This window comes from Arvicanthis niloticus, chromosome 1 (genome assembly GCF_011762505.2).
Source record: "Arvicanthis niloticus isolate mArvNil1 chromosome 1, mArvNil1.pat.X, whole genome shotgun sequence".
Lineage (NCBI taxonomy): Eukaryota > Metazoa > Chordata > Mammalia > Rodentia > Muridae > Arvicanthis > Arvicanthis niloticus.
Window position 1 is genome coordinate 150,436,113 of NC_047658.1, and position 26,418 is coordinate 150,462,530.

The window sequence follows — 26,418 nt, forward strand, 5'->3', positions numbered from 1 at the left end:
GTGGCAACCCTCAGGCATCACATCCAGCTAGGACATCTTTTATCCTCCTCCATGAAACTTGATACCAGGTAAAGACCTGCTCCGTTTCCCCTTCCCACTTGGTAACCACTAGCCTGTCTGTCTACTGCCTTAAGTACCTCATGTAAGTGTAACCATGTTTGTCCTTTTGCAACTGGTTTGTTCTTTGATGTCCTCGAGGTTCTTCTGTGCTGTAGTATATATTTTAAAGACAGAAAGTAATCAATTGCATGTATGTGGCACATCGTATCCATCTGCTGATGAACATTTCTCCTTCCACCTTTTGCTATTGGGAATAAAGCTTCTGTGAGCATGGGTGTGTGTTAGCATCTCTCCACACCCTCAGGTTTAACTCCTCTGGTTATAAGCCTAGAAACTCAACTCCACTGTTAAAAATAAGCTACAAGATCGTTAAATAAGTTTTTAAGTCATTGGTTCCGTTTTAGATTTTAAGTGTACATGTGAGTACCTGCATGCACGTCTGTGTACCATGTGCGTGCCTGCTGCCCAAAGAGGCCAGACAAGGGCATCAAATCCCCTGGAATGTGAGTTACAGGCCTGAAATCTGCCTGCCTCTACCTCCAAGTGCTGGGATTAAAGGCATGCGCCACCACCATCCAGATTTATTTCAATTTCAAATTGAGTTTCAAGCATTGAATGTTTGAGGTAATCATCCTTACTGAGACACATCCTTTGAGAACATTTTCTGCAATTGGTGGCTTGTCTTTTCATTCTCCTGCCTCAGCTCTGTCTTTACAGTCCTCTCATTTCCAGTGTTGCCAGAGTGGTCAGGTCTGGATGTTGTCTTTTGACCCAGTTGGTGGCAGCTGCTGCTCACTAAATTCAGTTCAACCATCTCTAGGGCAGCCATCATTGCTGGTCTCTGGGTAGCCACTGTTCTCTTGGCAAGGTGTAGGCTTTTGGCCTCTTGCCCTCTTGCTCTTTGCCCCTGGTCCCACTCCTGTGTCTACCAAGAGGGCCCAGTGATGAACGTCTGCACCTTAGTCCTAGATGTAGTTTAACTTCTTAAGGATGCTCTTTGGACCACATGCAAACCAATGGCTGTAAATAGGTGGGGGAGCAAGGAGAACTCTGGGATGGGGAATTACCACTGGATTTTACTATTTATCTTCTTGTAGATTACAGGCCGAGGAATGGTTTTTTTTTTTTTTTTTTTTTTTTTTTTTCTTTTTTCTTTTTGACTTGAGATAAAGTCAAACATACAAAGAAACTGTTGTTGGGGTGAGAATTTATTTTGTGAATGTGACACATAAATGCTTTTAAGTGAGAATAGGAAAATGTGTGTGGGCCGTTACATTAATTTCTCTATTGAAACAATGTTAGAAAATAAATTCTATTTCTGAAGCCACAGAAGAGCGTGCATGACTACTTGCAGGCGGTGTCTGATGAGGGCCTTGTATGCCTGGTGTCAGTTGTACTTGGGGCCTGGTTTATCAAGCAGGTGAGGAACACAGACACACTGCCTGTGTCCTGGGTGCTTTCAAGACCCAGATGTTTAGGCTGAAACAAACACCCATGTGGTTTTAATGAATGATGTTTCTGGCCTAGGTAGTACTTAGCATAAAGAGACTTCTTATAGAAAAAGGAAACAATTACTTTGATTTGAATGATTAAAAGGATAAATTCTTATCTAGGAACAAGGCACAGCTTGTAAGGTGGTGGCAAGTTGATAATCCCAGTAACAACAGGCTTGATATCAAGGTCCCTTGGCTCCCCCAGAGTCTTTAGGGAAAACTTTTGCAGAATGGTGGTGAAGAACAGGAACAGCTCCATACGGGCCAGACTCTCACCAACACAGGACCGCTTCCCTGGAAGGAGAAAACACCCCATTAGCTCTCTTCATGTCCAAATGAGGCAGGAAGCCACTGAAAATGCCCATCAGCATCCTCAGGGGGACAGTAAATTAGCAGTTATCAAAGCGCTCCAGGGGCCGGAGGTGGCCCAGGGGTTCATCACTGGATGCTCCTGTAGAGGACCCAGGTTCCCAGTACCAACATGGTGGCTCACAGACAGCTCTAACTTCAGTTAAAGGGGATCTGAGGCTGCTCTTTTCTGGCCCCTGCATGCTCATATATACCTATAAACATAAAATGAAAAAAAAAAAAACTTTTAAAAATCCTCAGGAAATATTCATCTTAGTGCACTTCCCAGGGATTATCTGAAGGAGTTAGCAAGGTTTTGAGGCCAGCATTTGTTTCATTTTTTATGATATTGTGGGACTGAATGACGTCTAGACCTGACTCTATAAAGGACTGGTTAAGCAAAGTCTTATGAGTTTATTATACAATGCAACTGGAAGGTTTTCATGGAAGATTATTTAATATATTACATAATACAGCATACTATGTAAAAGCAGATTATTATAGACTGTGCAGAATAAGCCAAGTTTAATAATAATAAAAACCCAACCCATGCATTACATATATCATGTTCGAAGTATCTGTTCGAAGTATCTGTGATAAGACCATAAATAATTATTTCTAGAAGGGGAAACTGCAGGTAGTTTTATTTCCCTCTCCTCTTCTGGTTATGGAATTTTTATTTTGGATATTTGTTACCATTGTAGTTAGAAACGGTGCACATTAAACTTGCTGATTTGTTATTTGTTGATTTATTTTTGCAAGTCAAATCCGGGGCCTTATGTACTACAGGCAACTGATTTATCACTACAATCTTGAGCTCTGTAAACTGCTTATTTTTTAAAAAATGCTAATCAAGTAAACACACAGACTAACAATGAGAAGGGATGCAGGCTGATAATGCCAAGGAGTTTATGGCCTTCCAGTAAATATAACTGGAAGCCTAATTTGGAGAAGAAAGATGATGAAGGTTCTTTGATGGACCCTGGCTCTGAGAATCAGAAAATTAATATTATTCATAATAGTTAATAATATTAAATGAAGACATTTATATCTTGGAGCATTTTTGGAAAAGTTGATATTACAAAGGAAAATCAGCAGGCAAAATTTGCAATAGTGAGTTTCTTCATTGCCAGGCAATAGGTGACATCTGAATTTGATTAGTGTTTGTTTCCTTTAAAAACGTGCAATTACCAGTCACACAATAGTTCCTGGATGACTTAGCTGATGTGACTGGTATATAGGCTTAAATGTCTCTAGCTGGACTTGGGAAGTTAGGGCAGTTTGATCCATTGACTTTACATCAGTGGGTCACTTAAGGCATAATTCAGTGACGTTAAAAGTTGCCTGAAACGTGTATATTTACCAAGGGAGAAAGGAACAAAGTAGTCTGTTTTCTTGAAGTTGCCATTTTTGTCCAGAAAGTGTCCTGGGTCAAACTTCTCTGGGTTGGGAAACTCCTTTTGATCCAACAAGATAGAAGACAGTAGCGGAAAGACCGCGGTGCCCTGGAACCAAGAGATTGAGAACGTTGAGGTGCTTTGCCAGTTAGCTGTTAGCTCACAAGCCGGTCAAATGCTCCGAGTAACAGCAGATTTAACGAGGAAATACTCACGTGCTTCCCCGATGACCATCTCAGGTTATAGCTACTGCATGCTTACCTATTGCATGACAGTTCTCTGTGGTAAGAATGACAGTCAGCATTCAAGAATTAGTTGCTGAGAATCTGAGGAGGCAGCAGCTCATAGTGCCCACACATGGCTTTTTTTGGAGCTTCAGCTTCAAGCTGAAAGACTTACTTTGGCATGTTTACTTTTTTTTTTTTTTTTTTCTCCTTCCTGGATTCTGATACAAGCGGAAGGAGATGAGCCGCTGAGCCTCGGGTCTATACAACGGAACCCCGTTTCCCTCACTTATAAAATGTAATAAAAACTGGCCTTGTAGGATTTTTGTGATGCTTAGATTCCAGTTTCTTAAACTGTGAGTTTCAGTCCCACAGAGAGTCATGAGCATGGGAGTCCTAATTATCTTTTTTGTCAGCTTGTCACCTGAGCAAAAAGAACCTTAACTGAGAAAATACTCTAGTCAGATTGGCCTAGACAAGCCTATGGGGCATTTTCTTGACTGGTGATTGATGTGGAGGGGCCCAGTCCACTATAGAAGCTCCACCCTTGGGCAGATGCTCCTGGGGTATGTATAAAAGTAAACTGGAGAAGCCAGGAGGAGCAAGCCAGTAAGCAGCGTTCCTTCATGGCTTCAGTTTCTGCCCTGAGTCCCTGCCTTGGCTTCCCTCAATGAACTGTGACCTGGGATATGTAAGCTAACCGTAAATAAACTCTGTCCTCCCCAACTTGCTTTTGGTCACAATGTTATTGCAGCAATGTAAAGCGAGCTATCAGACCTGTACACGAGCTAGCAGCAGTAACAAGATTCTGAATACACAAGGACCGAAAATGTAATCAAAATCCAACATGTAAAGAACCTGAGGTGTTTCCAGCATCCTGAGGTTTCACTGCAGTCTTGTTCTGAACACAGAGTGTGCCCTGCACTGAGCATGCTGTCACACCACACAACTCCACAGAACATGGCCTGAAACACCTCAGCCGGGATGTAAGAGGACTGTATGCTATGGATTGCAACCTTCCTCCTGTATGCACAGGTTTTCTGCTCTCATAGACACAATGGTTTAACTACAGGAAACAAAGACTTTTCAGGTTTTTGCCTTCTGTCTTCCTTCAGCCTGCAAGTCTAAAATTAATGTATTTTTTAACTTGTGTTAGAAAGGATGGTTGGTTTTAAAAATTGCTGTTTGAGTCACCAACTTGAGTGCCATTAAGAAATTGTTAAAGCAGTTTTGGTAGGGTGGGGTTTTTAATAACTTCTGAAATAGCAGTAAGCATCTTGCTGCTTTTTTTTTTTTTTTTTTTTTTTTTTTGTGCTGAACACTTGTGCTAAGTGGTACTCTCAGCATTGACAATTATAAAATCAGAATACCAGTTAACTCTGAAAATCACCAGAGATGCTCTCCTGCCTACAGGATCAAATATTCAACTCATATTTCAGTCTTCATATAAAACTGAAAACACACTGAGCTCATTAGTATGCAAATTTGGCTGTCTTTAATACAGTGTAAAATTATATGTGTAGCAAAAATGGCTTTAAGTACATTTATGATTTGTCACCAGAAAAGGTTTAATGTGTATACCTATTTTGTAGACCTATATGCAAAGGTCAAAGGTTCCCTGGTGGAGAAGGGGTGTCAGTGGGGAATGTTCAAGAAGCTCCAGTTTAGATGACAAAATGCTAATGGTGGCCACTGTTTACACAGGAAGCCTCGCATCTGCCTGTGCTGAGCTGTTTATAAACCCCATTTAACTCTCATGCCAACAGAGCACAGAGGATGCTTTTCTGGCTCACATTATATAAACAGGGAAGCTGAGGATCAGAAAGGAGAAATGCTTGCTTGTGGCAAGCAGCACAGCCGGAACCTGGATCAAGCTCTATGTGGTCCTGGAGCCCCCAGCTTAGCTAAAAGCTCTTTCTACATTCACCCCATGTTTCTGTAAATGTTGGTGCAAGAATTAGAAATGGCATAGCTGTACAAAACTGTACTGTGCAGAAGACTGTAAAGTAAAAATATTTCTCTCTTGTTCTCTTAAGTTATTTTTGACATTTACTATAAAAATAACTTTTATTCACCTGATGCAATTGTCATCTTGGAGGCTTACTGCTGAATAAGCTCACCCCTTCCTAGTTCTTTCTGAACTCTTGCTGGCTGGTTCAACTCAGCTGTTCCGGCTCAAACTCCTCCCCAAGCTGACTGATTCAGTCTAGCTTCTCTCAGCTTCTCACTGAATGGCTTTGCTTGGCCTCAAACTAATTGTAGCAATTTGTTCTAATCTTCTGGATCTTTCGTATTCTCTGGCTTTAACTGCCTCTGCTGGCCTGCACTGAACTGCATGACTCACGAATGAACTCAGTTCCACTGCACTTGTTACACAGACTCCCACTCACTGACCTACCGACTGGCCTCCCATCATTCCCCCAGGGCTGACCTTAAATAGCCTTTCTTCTGAGAGTTGGGTGTATCCTATCTCTGACTCATTTTGTCAAATCTTTCTCTGATTTGTCACTTTGCTTGTCCCTTACTTAGACTCATATTTGGGGACTGAAGGTATGTACTAAGGGCCTGTCTGCATTCCAGCCAGATCACAGACCTAGAAGGTCTTTGGATGTGATAAGAGCAGCCATGTTGCTGGATTAAAATTCCTCTACAGTTTATCTGTTTGTTTACACCCTCCTGCCTTGGTGTGCATGTGGAGGTCAGAGGGCAGTTCTCTCCTTCCACCATGTGGGCTCCAGGATTGAACTCAGGTCACCACTTGGCAGCAAGCACCTTTACCTGCTGAGCCATCCCACTGGCCCCTCCTTCCTTTCCTGTACTGACTCTTTGCTGACTTCTAACTTGATATAATCACTGTTACCAGATTATAAGTATCCTCTGGAAGATACCTTATGAAATGAAAAAAGATACACAGTCCCCACTGTTTCCACACAGAACCTGTGGTATTCTATAGCTTGCACAGTATTCTACTTTATAGAAATAGCAGAATTTTAAATGTTCACTAGTGGGCATATTTTTAAATAGGAATTTTCTAACCCTCAAATATAAAATACATTCTATCAGTTTGTGCTTTGAGTCAGTCTCAAACTCATTATGTAACTGAGGCTGGCCTTGAACTCCTGATCCTCCTGTCTCTATCTGCCAACTACTGGGTTTCTAAGCATGTGCCTCAACATCTTGCTTTTAAATATATTTATATTACTATATTATATATAATATAATAATTATTAATAATTAATTCCATATCAAAATTTTAATTTCTTGGTTCCAGAAAAATATAGTTATTTTTATATATTAATATAAATGCATTTTATATATGTAATATAAAGATGTAATTTTATTTGTAGATAATTTTTTCTAGCCTAATATGTTATAAATCTTTTGATTTATTAAAAATTATAATATATAAGAAATTCTTATTTTGAGGAAAATCTACACTAAATGAAAGTTCTTAGCAATGGGGATGTTCTTCTAAAGCTGTGAACGTCTGGAGTTGTGATCACACAGCCTTCTACTGACATTATCTTTGGTACCAGCAAGAATTCCTGCCATTCCTCAGGCAGGACTCTGTCAGCTCTGCCACAGTCTGGACTACACAGTGAATTCTAGGCCAGCCAAGGCTACATGGTGAAACCCTGTCTCAAAAGAAAAGTTTTCTTAAACATCCCATCAATATAGTATGATAAGTTAAAACAAGAATCCATATAATTTTTATTTTTAGTCTATTCCATTCTGTGGGTGTATTTTATATATTCATTAACCATTCATAATAACCATACATAAAAATAAATAAAATGTGTAATTTTTTTAAAAACTGGATTTGTGTTTTATTTATTTGTTATTTATTTATTGCTGAAACAAGTTTTCTCTGTGTAGCCCTGGCTGTCCTGGAACTCACTGTGTAGATCAGGCTGGCCTCGAACTCAGAGATCCACCTGCCTCTGCCTCCTAATTGCTGGGACTAAAGGTGTGTGCCACCACTGTCCAGCTCTTAAACTTTATTTTAAATATTTAAAAAATTCCATATCAAAATTAGAATCTGCTAGTTTGGTTCCAGAAAAAATATGGTTATCAATATTAAATTTATATATTAATAAAAACATATCTTAAACATGTAATATAAACATGTAATTTTATTTGCAGATAACTTATTTTCCTAGCCTAATGCAGAATAAGTCTTTTGATTAAAAAAAAAATTGTGTAATTTAGCATTCTAAACTTGAAAGTATCTTTAAATCTTTAAAATCTTGCAAACTTCCTGCTTACCTCTGAGTACTTTTACCTTGTCCTTTTTTTAATTAATGAAAGTTTTCTTAGCTGGACTGGGGGTGAACACCTGTAATCTCAGCACACTAGGGATTACGGTTTAAGGATTGAGAGATGGGGGGCGCAGTTTAAGCAGTGTAGTGGGGACTAGTTCTATTAAAATGGAAGGAAAGGCCCAGTGACTCTCCTGTCTTTGCCTGCCACAGTGCTGGGTTACATGTGCATGCCGTGCCCAGCTTTATACGCAGGTGCCGGGATCTGAACCCAGGTCCTTGCGCTTACATACCAAGTGCCCTCCCTCGCCCACTGAGCCCCTTGGTTTTTCTTATGATGTATATCCTGATTTTAGACTGCTTAAGCGTTCCTGCTCAAGGTGCAGTCCCATGTCAGCTGTGTAGACTCACACTTCGGCAGACCAGACAGGAAGGGTGGTTTGAGTTTGGCGGTGTTTTGGGTCACATTTGCTATCCTTTCTACACGTTATGAGCTACGGGGGCCTTTAAATATAAATGCTGCAGGCTTTCTGCACCCCTGGCATGCACGGATTGACTGTGAGGGTAGCAATCGCCTGACCGAGTAACTGAATTGGGATTAAGGGCAATAATTTGGCTCAACATTAGAACCGCGGCACCTCGGGGAGGCCCCTTTAAAACCCACCGTGGAAAATCGGGTGAGCTTCGATTTTGGCATCGAAGGCACTGCATGTGACCCGAGATGCATTTAATGCATGTGACATGAGATGCATTTAATGCATGTGACATGAGAGTAGGAAGGGACCTGGAAGCTTCGGGTCAGCGTCCCACATTCTACAAAGTCAAAGACAAGGCCCAGAGGTGACAGAGTGTCTGTGGCTCTTTGTGTTCTTTTGGTGACTTTAACCTCCTTTCTCTTCCAGCCCCAGAACTGAGAGTCATTGCTCAACCCTGGCAGGTACCATGGTAGTACCCCTTCCTTCCTAGTCACCTTTGCAAACACATCTAACCTTGGGGATGACATAGTGCCTGAATGTCGTGTCCTGGACCACAGCGTGGGGCAGATTAGAAGGAAGGAGAGTGATGTATCTTTGAATCTCATGCAACACAGCGTCGGTATAGGGCAGCTTCATCTTGTCCTTCATGCTGGGGGGTTGATGGCGTCCAATCACACGGTCAAGTTCTTCATGAACTTTGGCTGCAGAGACACAGTGAAGGCTCCTCAGGCCTATATTCCCAGGAGACCTGGAAATACTCGCAAGGAGTGATAGAGAGTGACCTGGAGAAGGTTTTGGTAGGGTGAGCGGGGTTGAGGGGTTCAAAGGTGTGCTGCTAGGTAGCCCTGTTTTGCTGCAAATCCCAACGATGTGCCTGTGGGGAAGAAAGGTTGGGGCAAGAATGCACGCAGCTGCCATTGTGGTTAGGAAAAGACCTAGGCAGGCCCAACTGACCATGTGATTCCCAGCAAATCAGCCACAGAGGGAAAATGTTTGATCCTTATTCTGCTGAAGGCATCTTTCTCAGCTTCTCCCACTTTCCTACAGCTTGTGCTCTGAGAAATGGCTTGAGATTATCCTTTGAATTTCACTTTAAATTCATAATTGAGACCTACCTGGTGATCCGTAAGCAGTTAGTGATTGCTGTAGGAGGGAGAATTGCCTTCAGTGGTGTAGCTGCTGGTAGGCCAACCATTCTCCTGTCAGGAACCCCTTATGTAATTCCCTTCAGTAACCCCTCACCTGTTCCCAGATCAAGAGGAGTGGGAAGTGGGAGAAGAAAATAGATCTATATACATTATATACATGCATGCAAAATGAATAGGATCTGTATACATGCATGTAAAGGCATAACGAAATCCATCATTATATGTAGTTAGTATATGCTAAGGAAGAGAAAAAGAAAACTTCCATCAGAGCTAGGAATCCCCCTTGAGGGGTTGGTGTATTTTTAAGGTGGGAAATAGAAGCCCACAAGATGAAAGAGCTCATGTGAGGTCACACAGCCCCGTGTTAACAGGCCTGGGAGTGGTTTCAGCATGGAACCCATTGCATCATCTGCGCAGTTACGGCTTCATTTTTTTTTTGTCTCTTTTTTTCTAACATACAAGGTTTGATATCCATAACTTCTAGTTTTGAATTTAAATGAGGCATTAGTTCCTAAATGCCTCTCTTCCTTAACAGCACCATGGGGCATAATTCTCTGTTCCTCAAAGCATGAAGCATGGCAGCCCCCACCCTCCTTCCTCATTCACAGTACCTTGCACCTCTTGATGCTTCAGAAGGAGCAGAAGCCCGAATCTCAGGGTGGTGCCGGTTGTCTCGGTGCCCGCTGTAAACAAGTTAGACCCACAGATGGCCAAGTTCTCTAGATCAAAATCAGATTTCAGGTTGTGCTTCTCCTGCAGATGGTAGAGTTATGGGCTCTGTGAACTCCAGAAGAGGCAACAGTTTCTTCCGATCCCACCATACAAGATTCTACAATTTACAAGATCCCTTTTGCATCCTGTACTATCGGAATGGAGCAGTAAGTCGTTAAGCTGAATCTGCTGGGCTCAAATCTCAGGTTAGCCAAGACACAGATGTTGCCCCTGACATGTTACTTGATCTGTCTGTCCCCTTAGCCTCATAGGGCTCCAGCAGAGATTGGAGAGTTAATGGGCAGGAAGTTCTCAGAACAACGCCCCACATACACAAATACTTGGCAAAAGATAAACTCTTGTACAGTATTTAATGAAAGAGAGTAGTTTGATAAGCTCTGTTTGAGCACAGTGTAGGAAGGTCATTGGTGCGTGACTGGCCAGCTTCTCCTTTTCTACCCAGCGATGTGGCCCTTCTGTGACACTTACCATTGTTGGTAGCACTTGTCTGCTCTGTAGACCAGGCTGGCCTCAAACTCAGATTTACTCACCTTTGCCTCGTGAGTGCTGAGATTAAAGGTGTGTACACCACACCCTAACAGTTTTCTTCTTCCCAGAGATTATGGTCCCCTAACATTCACTGGAATGATTAGGCCCTTGCGGTGGACCTTCTTGGTAACTGAAGTAAATATAAATGCTTCAACTAACTCAGGGAATTCAGGGCCCGTGGAAGGTACAGCATTCTCTTCTCAGACATCTCTTCTAGGGAACCTGGCTATACATGTCAGCCCTCCCAGGGGGTAGAGCTTATTATTGTGGAAATATGTGCACTTATAAGAGTTGACTGGCAATCTCATCTTTATAACTGACTGGGGGACTTTTTTTTTTTGAGTCCAGGTTTCTCTGTATGGTCTTGGCTGCCTTGGAACTCACTTTGTAGACCAGGCTTGGCCTCTAACTCAGAGATCCACCTGCCTCTGCCTCCTAAGTGCTGGGCTTAAAGGTGTGTGCCACCACTGCTTGGCTTAGCTGGGGGACTCTTAACATGGACAGTGCTGAGTTTCAGAGCTGGTTTTCAGATCTGGAGCTCTAGATGTGACTATAGAACCATACTGTCTTCTCCAGTCACACTGTTACCTGTTCCGTAGCGTTCCAAGTATCAATAGCTGTTATTGGGTACGCATGACATCACTTACAGTTTATTTGCCGTGTATTTGTTTCAAATCCTTTATCCAGCAATCCATACAGTACCAGGATTACAACAACTACCTTCATGTGTGACTGCTTTCCTGCATCTTCACGAGGACTAAAATAAATAAAGAAAAGAGGTTCCTCGGGCCTGTACCTCCTCAATCTTGTTGAGGAAACAGTCGATGTAGTCCCGAGGGTTGGCAGGATCCAGGGACTCCTGGTGCTCCTTCACTTTTTCTAGAATGAATTTTTTAACATCATTAACTCTTTTTGAGAAATTTTTATGTTTTCCAGGGATATACTTCATTAATGTTGGCCATAGGTTGTACATCTGAAAACAAAAGTGAGCAAACACAAAGAGTGTCAGTAATTCCTGAGTGAGGAGTGGTGTGGCTAGCACACAGAAGGGGAGGGATGCAAAGAGGAGTGTCCGTCCCATCTATGGTTTGTCCTACCTCTGCTCAACCTCAGAGCCAGGGAGTGGAAATGTACCGAGTGGCTATCAATCAAAGTGAGTGGGAAAGCCCTTCTTGGATCCTTCCCTCCTTTCTGTCTTTAGTTTGCAGTGCAGGGCATCAAATCCAGGGCCTCACAAACATGAGGCAAGTCTCTATGACTGAGCCACATTCCCAACAGACCAGCAAGCAGAAAGGGCAAACTTCCCCAATCGCTGCACTAAATGTTACCCATTTACTCCACATATCCAGAGGGAAGGATGCTAAACTCATAGGTCAAGGGAACCCAGAGCCTTTTCCTGTGCAGTAGGCTTCCAGTAGACCAGTAAGAACCTGACAAACACAGGCAGAACCCAGGTCTTACCTGGCACCATATAGAGTTCACTTCATGAAAATTTTTATTTAAAAGATCCATGAGGTTGAGGAATGTCTTGTCGTTGTATTGGAATCGCTCGTTGAAAAGGATGGAACAGATCACGTTGCAGGGAGCACAGGTCAGGATGAAGGTGGGGTCGAAGGGCTGAGCTGGTGGGGGAAAGAATTTCAACACTGAGACTTGTTGTTTGCAGTGCTAAGGATTGAACTCAGGGCCTTGCCCATGCCAGGCAAGTCTCTCCCACCAAGCTCTAGTTCCAGTGCCTTAACAATGGGCTTTCTAGTCATCCTAAATTAGGAGTTCAAGAATTGGCCTTTTTCCAAATATATACATATGGGTTATTCCTCTAAACTTCCTTTATTAGGATGTAAGCATCTTTTAGCCATATTAATTAACATACATATATGAGCATATACAGAACATATGCTGTTAGTATATTCCATTGATCTTGCTATATCCTGAGCTCCTATACGCTCTATATAGTATTATACTATAATTATAACACATTTTGTTATTATATGTATATTGTAACAATGGCAACAAGCAAATTATAGAGCACTTATAACATTAGACATTATGCAAATGTTTTCCCCATATCATTAAAATCTTTCTTTTTCTTTCTTTCTTTCTTTCTTTCTTTTTTTTTTTTTTTTTTGGTTTTTTCAAGACAGGGTTTCTCTGTGTAGCCCTGGCTGTCCTGGAACTCACTCTGTAGACCAGGCTGGCCTCGAACTCAGAAATCTGCCTGCCTCTGCCTCCCAAGCGCTGGGATTACAGGCGTGTGCCACCACCGCCCGGCCATTAAAATCTTTCTATTGGGTTTGATTTGCAGTCTGATTTTTTTTCAAGTAATGAAAATATATCTTTGAAACGTAGTAATTTGTCCAAATGTACATCTAGTAAAGTGCCATGGCTAGAAGGTGAATCCATCTGAGGCACTGCAGAGCCCTAACTGACAGCTCTGGGGATGATGTTCCTGTCCTGGCCGATGTCTTCACAGACTGGGTAGCCCTTGGGCCATGGGACCCCACAAGGAGGAGCAAGGATTAGGGACAGGCTGTGGCTTTCACCTTCTGTCTTTCGTAATTCCTCCACAAGGCACTGGGCTTCCTCCTGCACCCTCTCTTCTAGGCTTCTCTTCCCCATCCCAAAGTTCTTCAGTGTCGCGAGGGAGAAACGTCGAAGGAGTTTCCACCTTTCTCCCCTACTGAAAATAAGTCCTGGGCAAAGAGACAGAACAGCAAGGGTCTTGTATCACAGAGGCCAACTTCCTTCCTCTCTTGCCTCCCCTGACTGAGTCTGTACTCCTTATCCCAACAGACAGCGGGCAGGTCAAAGCACATGGAACACAGTTCATGTACTCCAATGTACATGTACATTATTGGAGCATCTGTCAAAGAAAATGAAAATCTAAACTATGGTTAAAAGGAGGCAGAAGTGAACACAGAGGGCTGTTGGGTGGGGGAAGAACTATAAAAATAGTGGAAGGGACTTTTATCTGGCTCTTTAAAAAAAAAAAAAAACATCAAAACTGCCATGTGATCTCATGGAGTTCTGTTTTGACACTTGTCTTAGTTAGGGTTTCTATTTCGGCCATGAAACACTCTGACCAAAAAGCAAGTTGGGATGGAAAGGGCTTATGTGGCATGTACTTCCAGATCACCTAAGGAAGTCAGGACAGGAACTCAAGCAAGGCTGGAACCCGTAGGCAGGAACCGAGGCAGGTCACGGAGCGGTGCTGCTTACTGGCTTGATTTCTTATAAAACCCAGAACTACCAGCCCAGGGATGGCATCATACAGAATGGGCTGGGCCCTCCCCCACTGATCACTAATTGAGAAAATTCCTTACAGCTGGATCTCATGGAGGCGTTTCATCAACTGAGGCTTCTCCCTCTCTGATGACTCTAGCTTGTGTCAAGTTGACACAAAACCAGCCGCTACAACTAACCCCTTGTCAACTTGACACACAAGCACATCTCTATTAGACCACAAGTCTTCCTTTCTTATTCAGCTCCAAGATCTACATTTAAAAACATAAATAACTTTAAAAGTCCCACAGTCTTTACAAATTCAAACCCATTAAAATTTCTGTCTCTTTAAAATATCCAATCTCTTTAAAAAAAAAATCCAATCTCTTTAAGAAATCCAAAACCTCTTTTAAAAGTTCAAGGTCTTTCAGCTGTAAAAATCAAAATTAGATTAAATACCTTCTTCAAGAGGGAAGAGCCAGGGCACAGTCACAGTCTGAACCAAGCAAAACTAAACTCCAGTAATATAAATAACACAATATCCAGTGTCTGGGATCCACACATGATCTTTTGGGCTCCTCCAAAGGACTTGGGTCACTTCTCCAGCTCTGCACTCTGCAGCACACAGCTTGCCTTCCAGGCTCTGTCTGGCTCTACTCCACTGTTGCTGCTGTTCTTGGTGGTCATCCCATGGTACTGGCCTCTCCAAAACTGCTGGGGTCCCTCTCTGCAACTGCCCTGCCCTTCACCAATAACCTCTCATAGGCTCTCTTCATGGTGTCAAGCCTTAACTTCTCTGCACGACCCCTTCAGTCCTGAGCCTTCAACTGCAGCTGAGGCTGCACCTTTACCAATAGCCTCTCCCAGCCTCTCCCAGTGCCAAGCCTGAGCTGCTTTCCACAACCCCTTCATGCTTTCAAAATCAGTACCACCAGGACTCTTACCTGCTACTAAATCCGGCTCCCAACATGAGATACAACCATGGCTGTCTCTGGAACACAGCTTCCCTGTGCTCAGAACATACTTTCCAGATTTCAGCTCAGTGATGCTGGTCTCTTCTCTTTTTTTTTTTCTTCATAATTTTTAAAATTATTATTTTATTTATTTACATTCCAGCTGTTGCACCCCCTTCCTGGTCTCTCCTCCCATAGGTCCTCATCCCATTCCTCCTCCCCTTTGCTTCCAAGAGGGTGCTCCCCCCACCCCAAAGACCTCCCCTTTCCCTGTGGCCTCTGAGGCCAGAGCAGGCAGTCCTCTGCTGTATATGTGCCAGGGGCCTCAGACCAGCCTCTCAATCACTGCTAATTTCTTAGCTCCAGCTAACCAGCATCAACTGGCCCAGTAACACAAAGGTTTCACTTTAGAAGTTCTGGTATTCTGTTCATCACAGCTGATTCTTCAGCCAACTAATGGCAACTAATTCTGGAGAGCAAACGAAGAAACTAAAGATTTGAACGGTTGCCACTAGCAATGATATGAATGTTTAAAGATCAAAGAGGCAGGGAAAATATTGAGTTGATAACTACCAGGAAATATTTCAACAATGTGATTAGTTATGCACACACTGTAGCAATCTGTAGCAGTAGTTGCTCAAAGGCAATAGAAAGCCGGTTAGAACTTTAGCAGATATTCCATTGAGCAAAATATTATTCACTGAATGGCCCCCTTCCCCAAAAATACTTTGGTAAGCTAAGCCCCAGTATCAGTTATGTGACCTGACTTGAGCAGGGTCTTTACAGAAATAATCAAGTTAAAATGAGGTCGTTGGATAGTCCCTAACTCAGTGTGACTATCCTTATAAAATGGGGATACTTGCAGACACGAACTCGCGTACGTGCAAACACACACACACACACACACACACACACACACGATGTCACATCAACATGAATGAAGCAGTTAAGGTGATGTAGTTACAAGCCAAGGTGTATGAAAGATTGCCAGAAAACCACCAGGAGCTGGAGGGTAGGAATGGAACAGGTTCTCTTCCACAGCTCTCAAAAAGGAACCAACTTGCCAGCACCTTGATTTCACACTCCTGATCTCTCTATGGGACAAGGTTATTTTACTTTAGGCCCACCGGAATTTGGTGCTTTGTTACCGCATCGGTAGGGAACCGAGACACAAGGAAAAGGAAAACATTAATCAATGGCAGGTTTGTCAATGTTCACTGCTTCATTCCCGCTGCATGCAGGTAAGGACCAGTTGGGAAGTTTATAGGAAAATTGCAAGTTGACTTTCTCAAAGTCGCAATATTTGCACATTTTAGGCCAGTAACTTTTCCCCACCTCAGCTCAACCCAGCTCTGCGGCTTCCAGCTCTAGTCAAAATTTAACAGAGAAGCCCAGGAACTTCTGAGCTGGAACTGATTTGAAAGTTTCTTCTGAGAATTGGCTTTCATGGTACCAGAAGGCACCTTACAAGCTTCCAAAGGAGGGAGACAATCAATAAGGTACCACCTATGATGCCTGTGAACACAACAACGAATGCCATGGAAGGGTAACCCTAAAGAGTGGTAGTGGCGTGTATAACTCAATAGTAACCAATAGCTCTCTAATTGGAAGAAGATCTCCTCAGCAAGAGGGAAACCATGCTTGCTACTAGAAAGCTACCCCACTACTCAGGGCTAGAGAAGTCATGGATGTTGGAGACGGACCTACAACTGGCATCCTGCTAAACCAGCACAATCTCTAATGACAATGTAAACATTTGTTCTTACACCCAGAGAGAAGTGTAATCCTCACCTCTCAGCAAGGAAACTTCTTTGCACCAGACAGAGACCGTTACAGAAAGCCACAAGGAATGAAGACCAGAATTGTGGAGCCCAGTCCCAACTGATATACACACCTACCACACAATTCTGAACCTAAAGCTCAGGGATGGTTTTGAAGGAGGGGATGGAACAGGGAGTTTCCTGTGAGATTATATCTCTGGGATGTCAGAAGGGACACCCACAAAGTTTCAGCAACGTGGTTGATAAACACAACCTGAACAGGTGTATCCCTGTGTTAGCATCAATGAACACGCTAACATGGATGGGGTGGTGGTGGGGATGGGGCATGGGGACCATGAGGTCTTGAGCCTACAGAAAGAACTACAGGCAACTAAGGAATGCTGGGGACAGAAGAAATTGTCTTCCCCAAAGAAAAAGGTTTGGGTTATCCAATATCAAATGGTCAGCCCCGAAAATATATAGAGACAAGCAACATTATTCAGACTGAGAGGGTTGTATTTATGTGTTTAGGCACACACACACACACACACACAAACACACACACCACAAATGCAAATGAATATAACAACAATTAATGAGAAAAGAGTCCACAGATTTGAAGGAGAGTAAGGAAAAGTAATGGAAGGCTTTGGAAGGAGGGAGGGAGGAAGGGAAGAGAGAAACGATGTAAGTATATTATAGTCTCAAAGAAAATTTAAAAATATGAACAGAGAAGGACATAGCCAATGCAATCAACTTGTTTTGTCCAAAGGGAGGCTTGGCTGCTGCTTCATTTGGATGAATTTGATCGTGAGAGAGGATGACCCAAGCTCAGTCCTCTTGTGCACCAGCATCCTGTATCATTACATGTAGTTAGGGATTCGTAATACACTTTGAAAAGAATTGTTGCTCTTTATCTGGAATTCAAAGTTTACAATTTTAAATGACTTGAGAGAGACTCTTGGCTTTTCTTTTATTAAATAACATTTGATACATTTGATACATTGATTAAATACAATGAGATGAATTCTCTGTGAACCTGTATTCAACTGAGAGTGGGAATATGACTGTGATTGTCATGGTTACTCGCAGGGGGCACCCCTCATCCTCCCTTCTCCTTTACCATCCAGGCTGTTACTTAGTTCACAGTCCCTGCCCATTCTAGGCCTTGTTAGCTGCTACCACCCCTCTGCCCCCTCCACCCCCCCCAACCCCTGTAGGAAGCTACATTCCAAGTACTGCTTCTCTCCGGTCCCAGACCTCTGAGTAACGGCTCCTGTTATAAAAGCTTCTTATGTTGGTTTTAGCTCAGTCATGGTCACAGAATGAATTTACAGGTAACTTAACCTGACTTCATGTTCCTCTCAAAGGTGCTATACAATCTGTTGTTCGATAAAATCATGTTGTGGTCTTCATCCTTGTTTTGTTATTTTTGGAGTTTCTAAATCCAATGGGTTTTCTGGGTATAAGAAGCCTTTCTTTTATTCACTGTAAATATTCTAGATTATGGCCAAGTTTATACTAATGAACTGATTCTCAGTGAGCCCTGAATAATTCCAAGGTGAGGGCTAGCTATGCCAGAAGTAAGTTGAAAAGGTTGGGTCTTATGATATTACCCTGAACTTCTGACCTCAAGATGCTATAGGAGGCTCTGGGGAGTTAAGACGCAACCAAAGATTCACACGCTGGAAAGCTGGCTCTGTTGGAAACTGCTTACCCCACAAGCATGAGAATTGAGACCCTGAGCTTGGATCCCCAGTATATAAAAAGCTGGGTATGGCAATACACACTTAACGATTTCAGCACAGGAGCGGGAGGAGGCAGAGACGAGAGGATTCCTGGAGCTTGCGGAGTCGCCTAGCCTAGCCAATTGACAAGCTCCAGACTCAGCAAAAGATACTGTCTCAAAATATAAAGTAAAAAGCAAGGATGACAGAGGACTGCTACACACACACATACACACACACACATACACAAATACAAACACACACACATACAAATACATACAAACACAAACATACACAAACACATACAAATACACACACAAATACATGCAAACACACACACATACACACACATGTGCATGCACACACAACTTTATCAAGCATGCTCATATAATGAAATCTCAGGCTACACTCTGGACACCAAGGCTATCCAGATGTGATCATTCTTTAAACCCTCTGCATTCGGAATCCTCTAAGATCCGTTGACATGTCTTCTCAGTATGTAATGAAACCGTGCCTAGCACCTTCCTAAGTTCTATGATTTATTGTACAAATAATTGAACCTGAAGCAGTCATGGGAGTCCCTTAAATTTTAGCCGGTTGATAAGATGTGCTAGTGACCCAGCACCTCTAAGGGTCTGTCTGGCATTTGTCAGTCTTGTTGGAAACTATGTCCATCACCGATGGTATCTGTGATTCCACTTGTACTGGAATTCCAACACAGCATTGTAAGCATGAGGTTAGCTGCTATGTGCAAACCATACATGGAATAAGTTATTAATCAGATGTCTTTCCCCTAAATACCCAGGTGTCAAAGGAAGTTCGCCTGCATTTTGGTTTGAAACATACCGCGTCCCTTCTGGCTATCTTCGATAATGGGCAGAGGTCCTCTCCCAAGAAACTCATCACCTTGATTGAGTAGCGCTTCCTTCACCACATCATAGCCATGTAGGACCACAGTAGGCCAGGATCCAAAGTACAGAGTATAAACAGGCCCATACTCTTTGGCCAGCTGGAAGGAGACAGAAGCAGTTGCGTAAATGATGTTGGGAAATCTCTTTATTGGAAGCTTGTGAGTTTTGTACAGGGCTTGGCCTTTGCTCCATGAGTCTCGTGTTTGGAATTTAACCCTATGTACCCAGCATCTATTTTATTCCTTCATTTGTACATGTAGCCTCAGTCAGCAAATTTTTTACTGAGCATCTGGACTGCTGCAGATACCACACACCCTTGGAGTCATTGTAGAGTTTAAAGTCTACTGAAGTGAGAGGAAACAGTCACACTTGGGGTAGGATATATCCAACACACATTCTATCCATGAACGAAAATGTCCTTGTGTAGCACAGGACATATAGACAGTACATAGAGACAGTACATATAGACAGCACACATAGACAGTACATAGAGACATAGAGACAGTATATATAGACAGTACATATAGACATGGTGAGTGTACAATGACTATACATGGCGAAGGTAAAAAAAAAAAAAACCCAGCCAAATAAATAACATCTGTCATCCAAATGATGTGCAGTTCTATGGCAGCGATAAAGAATGCAGTACTGGGTGACAAAGAAGAGCTTACAGGCAAAGATATAAAAGATGGTAGCACTTATATTAAACCAAAGATGTAGTATACACACCGAATGGAATTTTTTTCTCAATTATAAGGAAGAATGGAGCTATGTCATTGCAGGAAAACCAATGCAACTAGGAATAGTTATAGTAAATTAATTGAGTCAGTGGAGGTTGGGAACCAAACCTATGGCCCTGACCTACATTCCTATTTCCCCCCAAAATTTATAGAAAACTTGAGTTCATGCAACCTCAGTCAGCATATATATGTTTGTATGATGTGTGGGCAAATATGTAGGGGACTGCATATTCCATAGCATATGTGTGGAGGTCAGAGGATAGTCTTGGGTATCAGTCTATTGCCTAATACCTTGTTTGAGACAGAGTCTTTTTGTTGTTTGCCACAGTACTGTATCTGCCACGCTATCTAAATCACAAACTTCTGGGGAGTCTCTTGTCTCCACCTTCCACCTCACTGTAGGAACATGGTGGTTACAGACACACACCAACTGTGCTCACCCTGCACCACTCTGCTCAGCCTTAAGTGGTTCTAAGGATCTGAATTCTGGACCTCATGTTTGCTTGGCAAGAGCTTTATCATTAAATCATTCCCTCAGCCCCAACAAACAGATATTTAAATGTAAGTTTGTTTTTCAATAATTCATTTAAAACTTGAGTATGTTTTCTTTCATTGATGGGTTCCATATTTTATATAGATGCATAAAACCATTTGTGTACAGATAATAACTTAGAAACTGTCCAGGGAGATAAGGGGGATTAGTGGGCGTGGGGAGGGGAAAGAGGACAGTGAGGTATGGGAGGAGTGTGTTCAAAGCATATTATATACTTGCATAGAAATGGTCTTTTAAGACCCAGAATAATATAACATTTTTGTTTTGTTTGTTTGATCGGTTGATTTGGTTTTTGTGGTGGTTTGAATGTGCTTGGCCCATGGAAAGTGGCACTATTAGGATGTGTGGCCTCGTTGGAATAGATGTGTCCTTATTGGAGGAAGTGTGTCACTGTGTAGGCAGGCTTTGAAGTCTCCTATGTTTAGACTTCACCCGATGCTGAAGCGCCCCCTTCTGGCTGTCTGTTGAAGACAGTCTCCTGACTGCCTTCAGGTCAAGATGTAGAACCCTTGGCTCCTCCAGCACCATGACTGTCTGCAGGCTGCCATGCTTCCTGCTATGATGATAATGGACTGAACCTCTGAAACTGTAAGCCAGCCCCAATTAAATGTTTACCTTTATAAGAGTTGCTTTGGTCATGGTATCTTCTTGCAGAAATAAAACACTAAATAAGTTTCGATGTTTGCCATTCCTGTTTCTAAGAGGCTCAACTCCTTGTTTTCCTCTGGCTCCCTGGGGTTTCTCTTTTGTTCTTTTTCTTTCAGCTCCCCTTTATTCCCCTTTATTCACTTCCCAGCTTTCTCTCAAATGGTGGACAATTCTGAGATCTTATATCATTCCTTTGTTCTCCCAAAGATAAAATTTGCCCGACCTAGAGAGTTCTTCTGTATTTTGGGATCCAGCCTGCCTGGCTTTCCTCTCCTAATCCCTCTTTGAGGTAATGACTCTTCTTTGTAGCTTCCAGAGATAATGGGGGGGGGGAGGGGGAGTTTTCACCTGCATCCACCACAGCAGCTCTCACTCACCTGAACCTCCGACCATGTGCATAGTTTTCTGTTACTGTAAATGACCATTTACGCTGAGAGCAGGCAATTTCCCAATGTGTGTACTGGGTTCTAATTCATTTGAGCTATAGTGCAAAGCACAGTCCCTCACAACAAAGCTCTGAAAAGTTGTCAAATCTGCTATCGTTTCTTTCCCTCCCCTACTTCTTCCTATAACCTCAACATAAACCCATCAACATCACTGTACTGAAAACTTCTTTCCTGAAGCTCCCTTGAAAGTTCTACTCCACTGTCTCATTTTATTGGGCCAGCTACTGGTGTTGACATGGTTAAAATAGTTCATTTGATGTACCCCTCCTTTGGGCTTCAGGACATCCCGCTCCTTGGTGGCTATTCTTACCTCACTGGCTCCTCCTACTTAGTTCTCCTTGAGACTTCTATCTGATTGACCCCTTTATTGTCGTGATCTTGAGAGTACATCTCAGTCTACCCATTCCTGTATGATCTCATCCAATTTCATGGCTTTAAGTACATTCTGTCTCCCAAATTTTAGAAAATTCAGCCCCCAACATTTAAGTTTCATATGTTAAATTACCTGCTCACATATTGAGTCCAGTCATCAGCAGGTCTTTGAAACAGCCTCTCTAAGACTGAGTTTTTCATACACTCTACCTCCCAAATACCAAATAAAGAAAAAAGCCTGATTCCATAGTCTCTCCCATCTTATTCTGTAGCAATCTGCTCAGCTGAAATTCAGCAACCATTCTTAATTCTTTATCTTATACCTTTCAACAAGCCTGTGAACAGACCCTGTTGATTCTGTCTCCCAGATACAGTTAGATCCAGCCACCCATCCTAACCTCCACTGTTCTTATGCTAGCCCAGGACACCACCATCTCCCCTGGACTATTGTGGCACAGATAGCCTGCCTCTTTTTAAGCATATTTACAATCTACCCCTAACTACAAGTCCATAGAGCCCTGTGGTTAAAACATGTTACTTCATCTAAAACCTCTGATGTCCTGTCTTTTGGAATAGAAGCTAACATTCTTCCAGCAGCCCTCAAAATATCACAAGACCCACTCTTCTGAACTTAGCACTATGGCCGACTCCTGCCCATTTTCTTATTTTATCTGCACTCACCTCCTTGCTATGCCTTGACTTGGCGAAGTACCCTTTGCTATAGAACGTTGGACTTTGTTCCTTTCATGTAGAATGCATTTTTCTCAGGTTAACTTTATGGCTTTAACTGTCATCTTATTGGGCAGTTTCTTACAAAACTAAGCATATGATCCAGTAACTGTGTGTCCTTGGTCTTATCTTCAAAGAGCTGATAACTTAGGACTACACAAAAGCAGACACAGGGACTTTATAGCTATTTTATGTGTAGTTGCCAAAGGTAGTAATTCAGACAGAAATCATTGCTAAGCCATGACAGACAAGGAGGAATTCCTAGATGCTTATTATTAAGCAGAAGAAAACAACTGGAAAAGGTTTCACTGGGTGTGACTCATCCATATGACATTTTAAAAAATGCACAACTATGGAGACAGCAGAGGAGCCGCGGTTGCCAAAGCAACAGAGGGAGTTCTAGGACAGTGAAACTGTTCAGACATTTTAAGGGCACATGTGTACCATTATACATGTGTCCAAGTCCAGCGAATGCACACAGGCAGCCACTCAAATGTAAACTTTGAGCTCTGGATGATAATGGTGAATTGATGCAGTTCCTCCATTATAAAAAAACAAACAAACAAAAACCATTCCACTGGTGTGGGATGTAAACAGGTGATTCTGTGCATGGGTAGGAGCAGGGGCAGTCTTTGTATCTAGGGCTCAATTACACCACAGAACTCACTGTGGGAGTAGGAGTAGGAACATCTTCTTCTATTGAGGTGAGACAAGGCAGTCCAGTTAAGGCAAAGCAATCCAAAGGCAGGCAACACAGTCAGGGACAGTCCCTGCTCCTGCTGTTAGGGGTCCCACATGAAGATCAAGCTACACGTCTGAGATATATGTGTGTGTGTAGGAGACCTAGGTCTGTCCCATGCACATAGTTGGTGGGTCCGTCTCAGTGAGCCCCTAGGGGGCCAAGTTAATTGATTCTGTTGGTGTTTGTTTGTTTGTTTGTTTGTTTTTGTGGTGTTCTTGATCTCTCTGGCTCCTTCAATCCTTCCTTCCCCTCTTCCACAAGATTCTCCAAGCTCCACCTAATGTTTGGTTGTGGGTCTCTCTGCATCTGTTTCCGTCAGCTGCTGGGTGAAGCCTCTCAAGGTGACAGTTATGTTAGGCTTCTGTCTGCAGCTATAGCAAAGTAGCATTGACAGTGCCAGGGGTTGGCTCTCTCTCATGGCACAGAGCTCACCTAATCCCACTGTAACTTGATGTGCCAAGGCAGGTTAATATCCATGGACGGCTGCCCCTTCTCTGAAAGGGAAGAGAGGGTGGAGGGAGGGGAGGGGAGAGGGAGGGACTGGGAGGAGAGGAAGGAGGGGGAAGTTGCCATTGGAATGTGAAGTAAATTAATTAATTAATAAAAACAATCATCTACCAATCCCTGGGGGTGGGGGGTGGTGGGATTAAAGTTGGACCAATTCAATGACTCAGCAGGAAAAGGTGCCTGCCACCAAGTTTGATGACCTGTGTTAGATCCTTGGTGGAAAGAGTATCAACACCTTCAAGGTGTATACTAGCTTCCACATGTGTCCATGGCATGTGCCCGCAAGCACAACACATATGCATATGCTCACAAACTAAATAAATGTAGTAAAATATAGTTTTAAATGTAGAGTATATTAAAAATCTGCTTCTTTCCATCTCTGCATTGTTGTTTGCTATAGTGAACGTGCAAAGACACAACTTTTCATCCGGTCTGAGTCTCCCTTATTAAAGCGTGCTTGCCAAAGGAGGGGATTTTTCTACTGTTATACATTAATATTCCCAGGATCAGAAAGATATCTTGTTATAAAATATGGACTAATCTGTTCATCTAATAAATTATTTAGTTCAAAGATTTATAATCAGAGAACTTTTTATGCAGTTTCTCCATGTTGAAGAGTGTATTTTCACACAGTGCACTTACGGAGCTATCACCCCAACTACAGCCGGAGGAGCTAAGCCATACTGTTACCGGAGAGTGTTAGGGAGGGGTAGGTCCTCTTTATAAGGAGAATCACAGTTTCCCACAGATAATTTAGTACAAAATAGCAATGTACATGTTTATGTTTGCTGAGCTTGCCTTTTGGTGTTACATACTAATGGGGCCAGCTTTCATTTAAAATATGTTCTGATCCCAGAATCTTCTTATTTAGAAGCCAACTATTATCTCCAGGTAGGTCGAGGCCTCTCACTATCTGCTCTGAAGTGATCCAGCTCTAAAAGGATGAGGATTATTTATATTTCTATAATACCAAAGAGAACACCCCAAAGAGCCTACATGGTAAGCAGACCTAAGGAGGCAGGGGGATAGCCAGCACCTTGTGATCTGAGCAGGACCAAGAGATGAGTGCTTAACCTGGAAGCGAACACCCTAGGATGAAAGCCCCTTACCTTGGAAAGCGATGCAGGGATGTCCTTGAGGTTCAATTGTAGTATATTCCCAATAATGGGAAGTGGAGTGGGGCCAGGAGGCAGTCTCCCCACAGTGTGCATTTTTGTCCACACTGAAAGGAGGCTGAGGCATGTCACAGAAACCACGAGAGCAAGCGTAGTGAGTCCCAGCAGCTCCATTTCAGCCCTGGGATGGTAACCAAGACTGCAAAGCTTAAGCGAGTGTGAGTAGTAGGTAGGAGTTTCCAGCCTGGGCAAAGGCTGCTTGGAGTTTTGGACTTGGGAAAAAAAAACAAAACAGAATGGGGTTGGGTTTGTTTGCTGAAGCCTGAGATCAAGGACTGCTGCTTTTCATTTTACTCAGAAAATCTGTAATTTTCTTCTTTCTCTTTGCGTGTATACAATGCGTATGCATGTGCACATGCGCACATTTTTGTGTTGGTCAGAGGACAATCTTGTAGGTTCTCGATCCCCACCTTGAGATACATTCTTTCTTGTTTGCCTTTGCATTTGCTAAGCTATCTGGCAGCTGAACTTGTGGTTCCTCTGCCCTCCACCTCCCATCTTGCCACCCAAGTACCAGGATCACAGATTCATACTACCACACCTAGCTTTACATAGATGTGGGAATTCGAACTCAGGTCACACTTGCACAAGGAATTCTTCCCCTTTGAGCCATCTCCCTAGCTCTTGTATTTTCTAAGACTCTCTACTGCATGGCCTTCTCAGCACTGAGAGCTCATTACATACAAAGCTATGTTTCACAGGTTTCTAAGACCATGAAGTAATTACGTTCACAAACTAGAAATAAGAAGTTAGGATGTGTGCTTGAGATGGTTTGGAAGAGCCTTCCTTAGAGAACAGGTCTCTCATCAGTCAAGTCTTTTGTGTCCATCAACAATTGAATAAAACGTGGCATATACCATTAAGAAGGGGTTAAAATTAAGAAGGGATGAAATTCCGACATATGCTACAAGGTAGAGGGAGCATGAAAACTCTATGCCAAGTGAAAGAGCCAGATATAAGGGAAAATTCTTGTGTGATTCCACTTGTATGGGGTATCTTGAATAGGCAAATTAGTGTGCCCAGGGAGTGAAAAGAGAGGTTACTATGGGTTGGGAGGAGGAGGGAATGGGAGGCTATTGTGTCATAGGTACAGAGTTTCTGTTTGTGATGTTGGACAGCTTCTGAAAATATTGATACCATTGTTGGTCATACAGCATAGTGCATGTACCCAATGCCACTGATTTACACACTGTAAACATGGCCAAGTGGCTTTTTTTAATTTAGATGAGGCTTTGCTATATGGACTTGGCTGCTTGAACTTGTGGTAA

At 42.7% G+C, this 26,418-nt stretch overlaps 1 protein-coding gene across 1 annotated transcript; it reads right to left on the reverse strand.

The window, feature by feature from the left end:
• Nucleotides 1-1,250: 1,250 nt before the first annotated feature.
• On the reverse strand, nt 1,251-25,334 carry LOC117714760 (cytochrome P450 2C44). The gene is made up of 9 exons (XM_034511384.2): nt 25,085-25,334; nt 19,174-19,336; nt 13,209-13,358; nt 12,127-12,287; nt 11,462-11,638; nt 10,017-10,158; nt 8,771-8,958; nt 3,265-3,406; nt 1,251-1,847 (listed from the first exon to the last, which is right to left on the reverse strand). The coding sequence occupies exons 1-9, from the start codon at nt 25,262-25,264 to the stop codon at nt 1,666-1,668; spliced, it is 1,485 nt and encodes a 494-aa protein (XP_034367275.1). The 5' UTR covers nt 25,265-25,334; the 3' UTR covers nt 1,251-1,665.
• Between the last annotated feature and the right edge of the window lie 1,084 nt (nt 25,335-26,418).

What these genes read in the sequence shown, in the direction of transcription:
- LOC117714760 (XM_034511384.2), bottom strand. Translation starts at nt 25,264, where the DNA reads ATGGAGCTGCTGGGACTCACTACGCTTGCTCTCGTGGTTTCTGTGACA. An exon ending in GAAGCATCAAGAGGTGCAAG is followed by an intron (nt 8,959 to 10,016) that starts GTACTGTGAATG and finishes GTGTCTCTGCAG; the next exon opens with CCAAAGTTCATGAAGAACTT. An exon ending in CTTTGTTCCTTTCTCCCTTG is followed by an intron (nt 1,848 to 3,264) that starts GTAAATATACAC and finishes TTCTCCTTCCAG; the next exon opens with GGAAGCGGTCCTGTGTTGGT.